At 37.6% G+C, this 13419-nt stretch overlaps 1 protein-coding gene across 1 annotated transcript in view; it reads left to right on the plus strand.

Annotated features, from left to right (window-relative positions):
- The window catches only part of UNC80 (unc-80 homolog, NALCN channel complex subunit), a 209402-nt gene extending 200810 nt beyond the window's left edge, over positions 1 to 8592 (plus strand). Inside the window, exons 62-65 of the mRNA XM_052662586.1 lie at positions 4635 to 4716; positions 5688 to 5799; positions 6852 to 7051; positions 8326 to 8592. Coding sequence (XP_052518546.1) covers positions 4635 to 4716; positions 5688 to 5799; positions 6852 to 7051; positions 8326 to 8592 — 661 coding nt within the window. The remainder of the gene's footprint in view (positions 1 to 4634; positions 4717 to 5687; positions 5800 to 6851; positions 7052 to 8325) is intronic.
- Positions 8593 to 13419: the final 4827 nt, after the last annotated feature.

Genomic DNA, 13419 nt, shown 5'->3' on the forward strand with positions numbered 1-13419 from the left:
TAAAGCTTAAAGAATATCAGGAAACATGCCTAACAGAAAGTAATAGACCCTGCTGCTCACCCCAACCCCACATTTTGATAAACTTTCTGGGGATTTGCTTTTGAAAGAACACTTGTTTTAGGCAAGTTGGTCCGAAGCCTAAATGAGGAAGTCTCCAGGATAATAGTATAACCTGATAAATAGGTGGAAACCAATAAAAATTTTGCAGACCTTTAGAAAATTTTTTCCAGGATTTTTTTAATGTGTGCTAACTGGTTTCTTATAAAGATTCATAGGAAGAAGTATAAGTCTGTAAGAATCACTATGCTATGCTGCTGCTGCTAAATCGCTTCAGTCGTGTCCGACTCTGTGCGACCCCATAGACGGCAGCCCACCAGGCAAGAACACTGGAGTGGGTTGCCATTTCCTTCTCCAGTGCATGAAAGTGAAAAGTGAAAGTGAAGTCGCTCAGTCGTATCCGACTCTTAGTGACCCCATGGACTGCAGCCTACCAGGCTCCTCCGTCCATGGGATTTGCCAGGCAAGAGTACTGGAATGGGTTGCCATTTTGGAACTAATAAATTGAAATAGTATGTATATCATGGAAGAATTCTCTTCTTTAAGACTTTTGCTCTTAGAAATACAGAAACTTCACTGAAGATTTTCCCTCCCTGTGCCCACCCCCAAATACACACACCATGGGCCATATTTCTCTCTCCAGAAGAATATAAACATGCAAAATGTTATTCAAGCACTTAAGCCTGGAAGTTTATACTTGAGAATTAAATTTTGTTTGGACATGTTAGAACATTTTGAAAGGCAGGAATTGACAATCAACTCTAGCTTAAAAAAAAAAAGAAGAGAGAAGAGATTACAATGCTATTTGATTCCATAAGGGTAATTTTAATCACAGTGGAAAATAAGAATGTGACTCAAGTTTGAACAAGATAGATAGTCTGCATGAAACAAAATAAAAATAATCTATCTATCTCATGATCATTCACATTTCCAAACTATGAAAATTTGGCAAGTACACCCAAATAGAAAAGATTAAAATAACCTTGTTATGCAGTTGAGAATTAATAACTTAAAAAATATCTGTTTATCTGTTGTGATACACAGAGAAGTGTACTTTCCCGGTGTTAAATCAGTTCTTACAGGAGAGCTAAGATCCAGATCCTTCCCTTTTTTGTCTGAATTCCAGTCTCTAATCTCTAAATGCTGTGGCATTTAAAATACATTTTCTTAGATGTTATGGAGGCTAAGTAAACTTTAAATGCTAATCTTTTACTGGGAAAGGGAAGAGTAGGATTTTGTCTACTGTTTATGTCCCTGTTTCCTGTAAATTCTTTATGGCTCCTTCAGCACTGGCTTCATGCATTCCTCAGCACAAGGCATTCACCCGGTGAAAATGGCTATGCTGCGTGCCTTCTCTTCCCCCTCCAGATTTCTCTAACCATACTAAAATTAAAACTAAAAGTATAGATAAAAGCAATGAAAATACAAATTCATTTCCTATATACTAGTTTCACCTAGTACTTTTACTTAAAACTTTTATTTTGAAATCTATTTCTATGTTGAAATACACTTTTTTTGTACTTTGAGATGAGTGACAGAAATTTTTATTGCGTTACTGAATGGCCTTTTGTTCCCTATCCTTTAAGAAATACCATTAGATATGTATTTCATTAGGATATGCATACATATTAATTGTATATGGTGCTTCCCCGGTGGCTTGGGTGTAAAGAATCCACCCACAATGCAAAAGAGTTGGACACGACTTAGCAACTAAGCAACATATTTATACACTCCAAGTCTTCATGCTGAAATGAGAGAAAAGAAATCATTTGTGCCAGGATTGTCTTCTAACATTGTCTAGAGTTTCCTAGCTTATAAATTACTTTCTCGCATTTTGAGTAAGGTCTTTGGTGTTTGTAGACAGCCGACTCATGCCAGTTCTGCCAAGACCCATATTTACGTCTCTCGAATCCAGATTGTTTGCCAGAGTAATATTGCTTAGTGACTCAGAAACACCAAGGATGATTTAACTTCAATTTGGAAAGTTTTGTTTGCTTTTATACTTATGGTTTTACCTTTTTATTTGGCAAAACAGTGGAAATCAGCCATTTCTCATTCCGAAGATTAAAATTTTTAGGATATCGGTTTTCTCTAGAGAGGTGCTTAGGGCAGACACCATAGTCTTCTGGTTGGTGTTATATTGCACACCTGATAGTCACATATCACAAATCCTGCACATGACAGAAATATTACATGACATGGGGAGAACTAAATTGAAACCACATTTTCTATGCAACTCCAATTTGATATAGACCCCAAATTACTTCTGTGTGCATTACTTCTATTATTAATTTCTCTGTTTGTTTATCACTAATGTATCCTCTGTACACAGTTAAGCCAGACTTTGATGTTCCAAATGTAAACATGCTAGCATCATATTTTTAAGGAGAATATATTAGCTGAGCTGTATTTCCAAGGGAATGTTCTATAATTTAATCATTGATATGTGCATTTATTGAAACACTAACTGTATCATTTATATAAAGCAACCAAATACTAAATCTATAAACCTGATCCATTTCTTAGATTAAACCTCTCTATCCATAGAGAAAATTTTGATGCTTTTGATTCTTCCTTGGAATAATCATCGTGAAATTACCATTATCTTTTGGCATTTAACACTCCCTGAGTGACATGCATTTCTTTTCTTGCACCATTTTTTTCTCACAATCTCAGATTACTGAATAAAAGTGTAACAAGCGGACTGCCTCTATCTCATTTTCTCTAGCTAATTATTTTTAAGACTTTTTATTACCTACTTCCTTCTGGTGTTCTAGAAGCAATAAACTCATTACAGATCGAAAACAATGAAGCATACTATGTTACATCACTTTTCATGTTCAAACCATTTTACATTGACTAACTTCTTTTCTCTACCTTAATGGGAGGTAAATGGTAAGTATTCACCTCCCTTTACGGCCAAGGGAACTGAGGTAACATTTAGATGTCAATGAAGAATCCATTCCAGTGAAAGCTTTGCTTGGTATTTGGGAAAAACTTGTTTCTACTTTCGTGCATATGGTAATTGAATACTCACTCTTTCTAGTTTAAGACACATATTAAAATGTATAATTAATAAGGAGATGTCATTTCAAACATGCCAGCAACTTAGTCTGTATTGCTTATCAGAATTTATTGCATTGTTCCTTTGAGGTAATTTTCCATCTACATAGAAAGGTCATTTATGGTACAAGGTTATATATGTATAAAAACAATGTACATTGATCTTTTTGAACTTGATATTCAGGAGAATAAGAAAGTCTAAAAAAACACCTGTTTTTAAAACTCTTTATGGAATTTCATGTATCCCAAATGGCCTAATTATTTCAGAAAAGCTATGATAAACTCCATTTGGGAATCATTGATTTTTTCTTCCAGTGGAAATATGAGTAAGACTTTAACAAAATGACACATGACTGTGTCAACCATGTAATGATTAACTATAGGGGAAACGTCTGATTGTCCATCTTGCCACCGACTTCTCTCCCTACAACTGCAGGGAGATTTTGTTTAGGGAGCTCATTTTTTTTTAAATGGCAATGAATGCATACAGTCGTTTCCTTTTCATGGACAGTTGCTGACGCTGCGTTCCTCTGTGGAATATTTTACTGTAAAAACTATTTGTAGATGACTCTCCTTTCGCAAAGGCAAAGCCAAAATTAATTAATCACATTGGCATCATCCACAGGATTACAATGTTCTCTGGGGCACAGTATATTTCTTTTTTTCACCTCCACTCCCATTATAAATCCCTATTATACATGCATGCAGAATGAAAAAGGATCATGGGTCCATGACAGTGTTTTCAGCTTCATCCAATACTAAAATAGGGACCACTGCTGGTAGCCATTTTTGCATATAAAAGACACACATACACAGTAAATTTGGGAGGAGCAGGTTGTTACTTTTACAAATTGTGTGCTATATTTGGGTGCAGCTATTTGATATTAATTAAGCTACTAAGTTGTAATGATAGCTTAATTACTTTGCCAGCCTTATAAATCTAAAATCATTTTTAAAGACATTTTCATTGTCTACCTATGTGACTATTTACTCAGTCACAGAGACTTCAGGCTGCAAACATGTGTTGAATGTGACCCTTCACCCAAATGGATTCTGTGTCTGATGTGTTTGATATTTGTCCATCTTATTTTCATGTAAATTGAAATATTTTAAAAGGTGTTCCCATCCATGTGATAGAGTTGTTTGTGTTTGTTCGTCACCACCTTTCTCCTTACCCTTGAAAAAAAAAATTGAGATTAGCATATGATGTGTTAAACCTTTTGGTGGCTTCCAAACCAGGGGTGTGATTGAATTGATGTTTTGCTGAATGACAGACTGGCATCAGTGACTGAAAACAGAATCTCAATTTTGGCAGCTTGGGGCTACAAGGCCTGGTGTCCTCCTTCCTAAACCTGTGAAAATTCCCATCCCAGGGGTTCTTTCCTAACCCTCCTTCAAAGATAATGGTATCTTTGAAGTGACTGTTTCCTGTAAGTGATTTTGACTAACACCCACCAGAAGATTGTCTCATTTGCCTGCTCCGGGCACGCTAACACTGGTGATGCTCTTGACAGGGTGGCAAGTGTGCAGAGTGAACCTGGCCAACAGAACCTTCTCATTCAGCAGCCACTGGGGAGGAAGAGGGGCCTGAGGCAGGTAAGCAACCCTGAAAGGGCAGGGGAGACAGTCTATGAAAGGGCAGTTCTATTCAATTATTAATGTATATCAAGACTCTATTTTATGTGTATTAAGACTCTATTTTACCTGAAATATTTATTCCCCACCTGAAATAAGCAGTACAGAGCAACTTTAAAACATGGTAAGTGCTTGGGCAAAGTGGAAAGTTTGGGGCTTCTGTTTTTAGCTCCGAATCTTATTAGCAAACCTGGTTACTTGGTGAAATAAGTGGGCTTATATTTTTATTTGCTCCCTATCCAGAAACCATTGCCAGTCAAACTACTGACCATGGAAGATTTGTTACAAAGCTCACTGAAGGCCTCTTTCTGTAGAGAGGCAGAGACAGTCATCCTTTCTTCCTCATTTCAAGATTAATGATTCTATTTAAAACTGAAATTCAAGGAGAGATTATCCTTAAAAATTTCCTTTGGTAGGGCGGGTTTCCTTTATGTTACCATCTAAATAAAACTCTAAATGAGGCTTTGTGCTGTGGCTTTGATGGGAACATCCCAGCACTGATTTGGAGGCTGGACATTTCCCCAGAATCTGGGGTGTTTTTCATCAGTCTTTCCTTCAACGATAGAATATATTCAGCTACAGGTTTTAGATGAGCAAAGGCTGACTGGTAAGCAATCATTGCTAGTTTTGTATCCTGAAATTCTTACTATGACTATTTTAATTTATATTAATGTTCTTAAGCTATCTAAAGGGGTAACAATTGTTAAGACAGAATATAGGATTGGTTAAAGGGGATGCCAGAATTATATATGTACTTGTGTTTAAATATGCAGGAAGAAGTTTATTTTATTGGCTAAGAATGTAAGGAACAATCATAAGACTCCACAGGGACCCTCAAAGAAGAGAACAAACCATAGAATCCTCTGAATTCAGTCTTTCCTCCCAGCAGTTAGATCCTTCCTGCTAGTTTTCTTTCTGCCTATTCCCTTTAGCTAAGGCGTCCTCTACTGTCACGTCAGAAGACTCAGACTGAACCCAGAAACCGCCACGGGGCTCGGCTGTCAACCACCCGCAGGAGCATTCAACCTAAGACAAAGCCATCCGGTGAGGCCTCCTGTGTCCCTCTAGGTAGACAGTGACACAAGTCCCACTGCCCTGCCACACGGTGGGGAAGGCCTTCAGAGACTGAGAGTCATGCAGATAAACACACCTTTGGAAGCCACTAGGGAAAGGGAAGAAGTTTCCCAGGAAACTAGAGTGCCTTTTTTTCTCTCACCTTCCTCAATCCCATCTCTCTCCTCATGCACCTAGGTAAATGAATAATTCCCTTGTCTTTGGGAATTGTCTTTACAAAAGTCTTTATACTCTTTGGTATGAAAAAAACTAAGAAATATTTAATAATTAAAATTACTATTGAGGGCTTCCCTGTGGTTCCATGGTTAAGAATCTGCCTGCCAAATGCAGGGGACACAGGTTTAATCCCTGGTCCGGGAAGTCCAAGTTGAACCACAAATGCTATGAAATTTGATGATAGAAGGTTGTGTTTTATTTACCCAAGCCAGGAACTGGGTTTGTTATACGTCTTACCAAAGACAAGGGCATGATGAGTAATAGGAACTTTTAATTCCTGTTGGCAGTTGTTATGAGCGATGACCAAGTTCAGTTAATGCTGTGTACTGATCTTGTTTTTATGGAAAAACAATTTATGCAGAAAGGTTGTTTTATGTAAAAAATGATTTTTTCTACCCATGTGCTACTGTTTATAAGAAGTGAAGTGAAGTGTTAGTTGCTTAGTCATGCCTAACTCTTTGGGACCCCATGGACTGCAGCCCACCAGGCTCCTCCATCCATGAGATTTTCCAGGCAAGAATACGGGAGTGGGTAGCCATTTCTTTCTCCAGGGGATCTTCCCGACCCAGGGATTGAACCTGGGTCTCCTGCACTGCTGGCAGATTCTTTATCAGCTGAGCTATGAGGAAAGCCCCTAAGAAGGTAAAATCAAAACATGTACCTAATGGCGTAATGTGCTCTCATTTATTGGTAAGCCAGCAATGTCTTGACTAAGAAAGGCAGGAGACACTGGTTAAAGCTAATATTAAGCACTGCCAACCTACCATCCTCCTATTCCGATTTACTGCTCTACTTCCAACCTACAGCGGACCAAAAACGATCTGTGACCTTCATCGAGGCTCAGCCAGAGCCAGCAGGTGCCCCAACAGACACACTTCCTGCCACAGGCCAGCCACAGGGCTGCAGCCCAGCCCCATCCAGGAAACCAGAAGGAATGGACAAACCAGTGCTCACGTCTTCCCCCACCATTGTTGTTGCTGATCTTCACAGCCTGTCTCCCAAGCAGGTGAGGGCCCTGGAGAAACAAGCAAGTCTTGCTCTTTGCATACATCTGTCTAGGAATGGGGATATGTAAATGTCATCCATATTATTTGAGTCTGAGTCAGTAATGTTTTGTCAGACACTGGTCCTATCATTATGAAAAAGAAAATCAATTGTAAAGTATATGGCCAAGAATATATCTACTTGAGAAGGAATAAGAGAAGTCTATATACTCTTTGTTATGAAAAAACTAAGAAATATTTCATAATTAAATGACTACTGAGGGTTTCCCTGGAGGTTGACTGGTTAAGAATCTGCCTGCCAATGCAGGGGACAAAGTTCAATCCTTGGTCCGGGAAGATACCACGTGCCACGGAGCATCTAAGCCTGTGTGCCACAACTACTGAGCCCACGCTCTAGAGCCCGTGCCGCACAGAGGAGAAGCCACCGCAGTGAGAAGCCAGCGTACCTCAGTGAAAGAGTAGGCCCCACTTGCCACAATTAACAAAAATCCATGTGCAGCAACACCTAGCGCAGTCAAAAATAAAGAAGTAAATATATAAATAAAATTTTAAAAAATAAAATTACCATTAAAAACCAGTGTACTATACATGGCTGACAGTTCAATTAAGAAGAATAAAGTTACCAATTTAGATGAAACCTTTAAATACATGCTTAGTCACTCAGTCATGTCCGACTCTTTGCGACCCCTCTGGACTGGCTGCCAAGTTCCTCTGTCCATGGGATTTCTCAGGCAAGAATTCTGGAATGGGTATCCATTGCCTTCTCCAGGGGATCTTCCCAACCCAGGGATCAAACTCATGTCTCTTGCATCTCCTACAATGAAGGTGGATTCTTTACCATCTGAGTCACCAGGGAAGCCCTTTAAATATAGAATCTTCTGAGAGGAACTTTTGTTTTGATCTTTTTTGTTGCTGTTTAGATATTTTTCTTGTTTTGATCCCACGTTCTTCTCATGTGGTATTTAAAGCAAGCTAAGGGGCAATATTATATAAATTTTTAAAGTCTTTAATGGTTAAAATCATTGTAATACCTTTATCTCATTTTACCCTCACAGTCTACAAGGTGAACAGGGCCAAAAATGAGGCTCATGCAACAGGTTAGAAAACTGAGGCTTAGAAAGTTGAAAGGGCCTATATAAAATCTCACGTGTTCCAAAGGTTAAAACTACGTCCAGCTTTGTGATTCCTTTCCAGTCATAGCTGGACAACAGTATTTTTTGATCCTCTTTCCTGGTATCCATCCTACCTTTCAATGTTACGATACTTTTGGTCATAGGGTGAGAACCTCCCAGCTGAAGAAGGAGAAAGGAAGGAGGACACAGAAGTACAAGGAGCTACGGCACACAGCCCCCTCTCTACGCAACTCTCAGACCCTGATGACTTCACAGGCCTTGAGACATCCATCCTCCTACAGCACGGAGACACAGTTCTTCATATCAGTGAGGAAAATGGCATGGAGAACCCCCTGCTGGCGAGTCAGTTCCCTTTTACTCCCACAGAGCGGGGGGAGACGGATGTAGACCTAGATGAGTCTCATGTTTAGTTCTGTACCATTTAAGTGTTGTAGGTGTAGACAAGATGTGGAAGGGATCAGTTTGCTGAAAGTTGAAAACATTCACTTGGAATATATGAAAACACAGCACTTTACACCCAATGGGTAGCACAAATCCCAGTAGATTTTTCTGCCAATGTGCATATTGTTTCATGAACATCTTTAAAAAATCAATGGCTAAGATGGTTTGGTTGTGTAAAGATCATGAAATCCAGGGAAGAATAAAAGGACAGAGCCATTTCACTGCACATTGTTTATGATTCAAGAAGCCTTGAGCAATTAAAAGTGTATAATATTACAGAGCTGCTTACCTAGGAATATTAAGAAGTAATGTATTCTAAAAAACTAATGCAATTTTTTGAGGTTACATAATACATCTCATGCAAATGTTTATTTTTCTAATTTCAAAAACATTAAATCAGGTGGCTATACAAGTAGCAATTTACATAAAAAATAATCAAAAGGAAAGTATTAGTTTGGGGAAACTAAATATTAATAGCAAATAAGCCTGCAGGCATTTTTTTTGGATCAAAAATATAACCATTTAGAAGAAGAAAAAATACTATTTTTAGAACTTTGAACTTTTCAATTTATTTTTTAACTGTCATTTTCATTAAATATTGTAAATCAAAATGCTAATGCCATAAGATCATTCCATTTCATAATCAACACAGAGAATATTCTAGAAATTATCAGACATAAATCTAAATTAAGAAGATATAAATAGCCTATAATATGATAAAAATTAAATATAAATATAATAGCTAGAAAGAGATGGTATTCCTACTTCTAGCCCTGATGACATCAATACCAACATTGGAAAATATTGGGAAACGTAATTATTTTCCCTTATAGTGTCCTGTGCCTGCCCTTAAGGGCATATTTTCAGATATTAAGATTAGTGTTATTAGAATTGGTTCAATAAAATAACTTTTCTCAATGTTAACAAATCTATATGCTCCTTTAGATGTTAAGCTTATGAAGAAAAAAAATAACATGTGCAATTTCTTTATAGACACAGTCAGCTTGTGTATTTTACTTTAACTTGACATTCAGTTACTTCAAGAAAAGTATAAAACTTAGGAGGCTCATGAGGCCATATCTAGTGTGTTATTAATCCTATAGTAGGGCTTGGCATCTTACAGTTCAAGATTAAATTTCAAAACTTTAACAATTTATATTAGAAAATTGTTACATAACTTCTAGCATATAAAAACTCATATACATACCTAAATTGGTATGGTGGTGGGGTTTGTGTACATGTTTTTTAGCACTCAAGCTACAGTTTAGACTACAATTACACTGCAATGAATTTAGAACCCATTCTGTACACTTAAACTTTGACTACGTTGGTTATGAAATGTATATGTATATATAAAGGAGACCTGTTAAACTCACCCAAATCACAAAGCAAAATTATTTTTCTGTTAGCATTGCTTATTAAAGAGGCATTGTTTGTTATTGTGATTTATATTTTCCAGTATAATTTGGGGTTTTGGTCTCATTCACTAATAGAATGAAAGATATCTGTGAGTTAAAGGACAGAACTAAACATTTCAAATCTAAACATTCAGAAAACAGAGGTGGTAAATGACCTCTTCTACGTTTTACAATATTTTCAGGAAATTTATGCTTAATGCTGAGTTCTCAAATGCAGAAATACACATAAAGAAGTGGTTTTATGATTCTTGCTAAGGAGATATATTTCATCTGCTTAAAATTATGCTGCTCCCTTAGTGTTAGAGGCCTTATGTTTGGTAATTACAAATGTCTGGGCTATATGAGTCTCCTATATGTGTGTGTTTTGTTCCAGTTCCTTGATGCTTGACTCAAATTCTCTGTGTATAATTGTATCAAGTATTTAAAAAGTAAAAGGGTCGAAGAAGATTGTTAAACATCTGACCAGAATCCTATATACCTTTATATATATTTAAAAAGTAACAGACTGTGTTGAACATGACTATGCTGACCTGTCTGCCTTTTAGCCTGATTCCTTCACTTTAGTGTTATGGAAGTCTGTTGGAAACTTTTCCAATAAGCTAAATAATGTTGTACCTTGCAAAAAAGCCTCCACTCTGACAAACAGGGCCTTATAGAATAGGAATGTTTTCATACTGGGACTATGGAGATTTTACAGATGTATACATCTGTTCCATTTAAGGTGCCCTTAAATGTGTTGAATGTAATGTGTTAAATGTCTGTGTGTAATTGATAAAATATATGTATGTGCATAAGATTGTCACAAGATGTATTCTCAGGAATACTGTTCCCTGGATTTTGAAGGAATAATTATTTTAAAAAAAGTTGGAGAAGATTAGAAAAAGATCAAGATAAGTAACAATCTTTTGTAATTCAAAATGCTATTGAGTATATGACTAAAAGTTAATTATTACATATGATAAATATAGTATTGATAATACTAGATCATTTCTTAAGCTATGATACTTACTATTTATCTTGTTCAGAGGAAAATGAAAACAGACACTTCCCATGTACAAAAAAATTGGACTCAACCAAGGGACTGCTCTTCTGAAATTAACTTTTGAGAGACCTTGGAATGAACATGTGTCCTCCACAATAGTGGGTGTAGATTTACTCAGATTCAATTAAAGCAGTTCAAATTCTGGATACACCATTTTACACAACAAAACATTTAACTTTTGTTTTTCAGTATTTGCTGCTTTCTGTAATTCTTTTAGGTAAGTTTTATTTCTTTTTTCCAAAAATTAAACTGAGTTATTGAGTGCATTCGGACAAGGCACTTAGAACTATAGTGCCAAAAGGCGTAAATGGGCATAACAATGCTGGGAGAAAAATCCGTAGAATTTGGGGGTCTGGTTTGGGCTTGTTGCGTAGGCTGGAAGTAATGTGTTTACTATTTCAAGCCTCCAATAGTACTCTGGGCAGAATACCAAGAGTACTTTCTTTTGTATTTGTCCCTTTAATCAGTTTAAAACATTCTCTACTCTGCTGTCCAGCTCTGAGAGTATCTGAACAAGAATAGAGTGTATGTTGGGACCAACAGGGAAGAAAAGGTCATACATAGAATGACAGTCCAATATAAAATTAAATACCCTTCGTCAAGTTGTACAGAGACTTTAGTAGTCTCCGTAATTTGCTGCTATCACACAGAGTTTTGCTGTTGCCCCGTCACCTCACACTTCCAAGTCCATGGCCTTGCCTTGGCAGTGACTAGGAAGTCTCGCTTCCTCATTTACTTCAGTGGGTCCTAACTGCACCTTTTCAGAAACAAAGTTTGGTTTGACACTCAGGAGAATAAAAATAAGTTAGGGCAGAATGTATTTGGAAAAACTTAAGACAAATTTACTTATGTTGTTTTAGGGTCATTTAGGATTACAGATCAATGTACCTCCATATTTTTCAAAAGTCACTGTGACTGCAGGATGAAAATCCTTTATTAGCCATTTTACAGGTAAAAGCAAAAGATTGACTACACAGCCGATTTCCCTCAGATGACTATAAAGTTTGTTATGAATACTGAATGACCAAAGAGCATGGAAAAAATGCATATGAATAAATATTGAAATGTTTATGAAAGATATTTATGAAAGATAAGACTTCTGTGTTTGAATATGCACATATAATAAAATAAATTAAAAATATTTAAGATGCCTGACTGCATTTCATTTCTCATTTTTCAACACAAGAAATAGGTTAACTCCTTTAGGAAAGTGTTCATTTTAGACCCTGAGGTGTTTTTTGTTTTGGATCCCTGGAGCTTATCTTGACATTCCTCCTCAACCCTCATAATCTGGCCTGAAGTCACCTTTCAGTTCAATACCTCTAATTCCTCCCCCTTCCAAATGAGCTTCATTCTACTCATGCTTTCCATCCCTAACTTTCAAAATTAAGGAGAATGGGCACAATGGGAGACAAATACCCCAGTATGACTTCTCTGCTTAAGTATGATCATTTGGAAGGACTGGTAGATTTCCCAAGAGGAATGTTAAGGGCCAGGTTATTCTCTCAATGTGATCCAAGTTTACCATGGGATCCAAGTTTACCATCACAGTTCTGTCTTTTATACAAAGTGCCTTATCCTTAAATTCAAAATAATGCTCTTACTAAACTTTTTTTTTTTCTATGTGAATTTGTTACATGGAAAACTGTGTTCCTCTCTTTGTGGGAGTCAAGCCAAAAGACACAACCAAGCCAAAGATTCGAGAAGGAAGGATGTATTACTTTCAGCAATAATAGTGAAAATCTTTCCCAAAGCAGTGTCTCCCCAACAGGGAAAGTGGGTAATGCGTTTTTTCTCATTTGGTTTGGGTGTGTGTGTGTGTTAAGTTTTAAGCTAAGGGTACAAGTGTATTCAGGAAGGGGCTTGGTGGGTGGACAGTCCCTGATTTAGTAATGAAAGACATCAGGGTCAGGAAAGGTCAACAGCATCATTTCTTAGGTTCCAACTGATCTGGTGGTTGAGACTTCAGGCTAATCATTTTCATTTAAAAGAACTGGCTGAATTCACAACTGAGAGACTGGGGGCAGGAGGAGAAGGGGATGACCCAGGATGAGATGGCTGGATGGCATCACGGACTCGATGGACGTGAGTCTGAGTGAACTCCGGAAGATGGTGATGGACAGGGAGGCCTGGCGTGCTGCGATTCACGGGGTCGCTAAGAGTCGGACACGACTGAGGGACTGAACTGAAACTGAACTGTATCTTTGGGGCTTCCCAAGTGGCTCAGTGGTAAAGAATCTGCCTGCCAAGCACGAGACCTGGGTTTGATCCCTGGGTTGTGAAGATCCCCTGGAGAAGGGACTGGCTACCCACTCCAGTATTCTGGCGTGGAGAAT

Source organism: Budorcas taxicolor, chromosome 2 (assembly GCF_023091745.1).
Source record: "Budorcas taxicolor isolate Tak-1 chromosome 2, Takin1.1, whole genome shotgun sequence".
NCBI classification, from domain to species: domain Eukaryota; kingdom Metazoa; phylum Chordata; class Mammalia; order Artiodactyla; family Bovidae; genus Budorcas; species Budorcas taxicolor.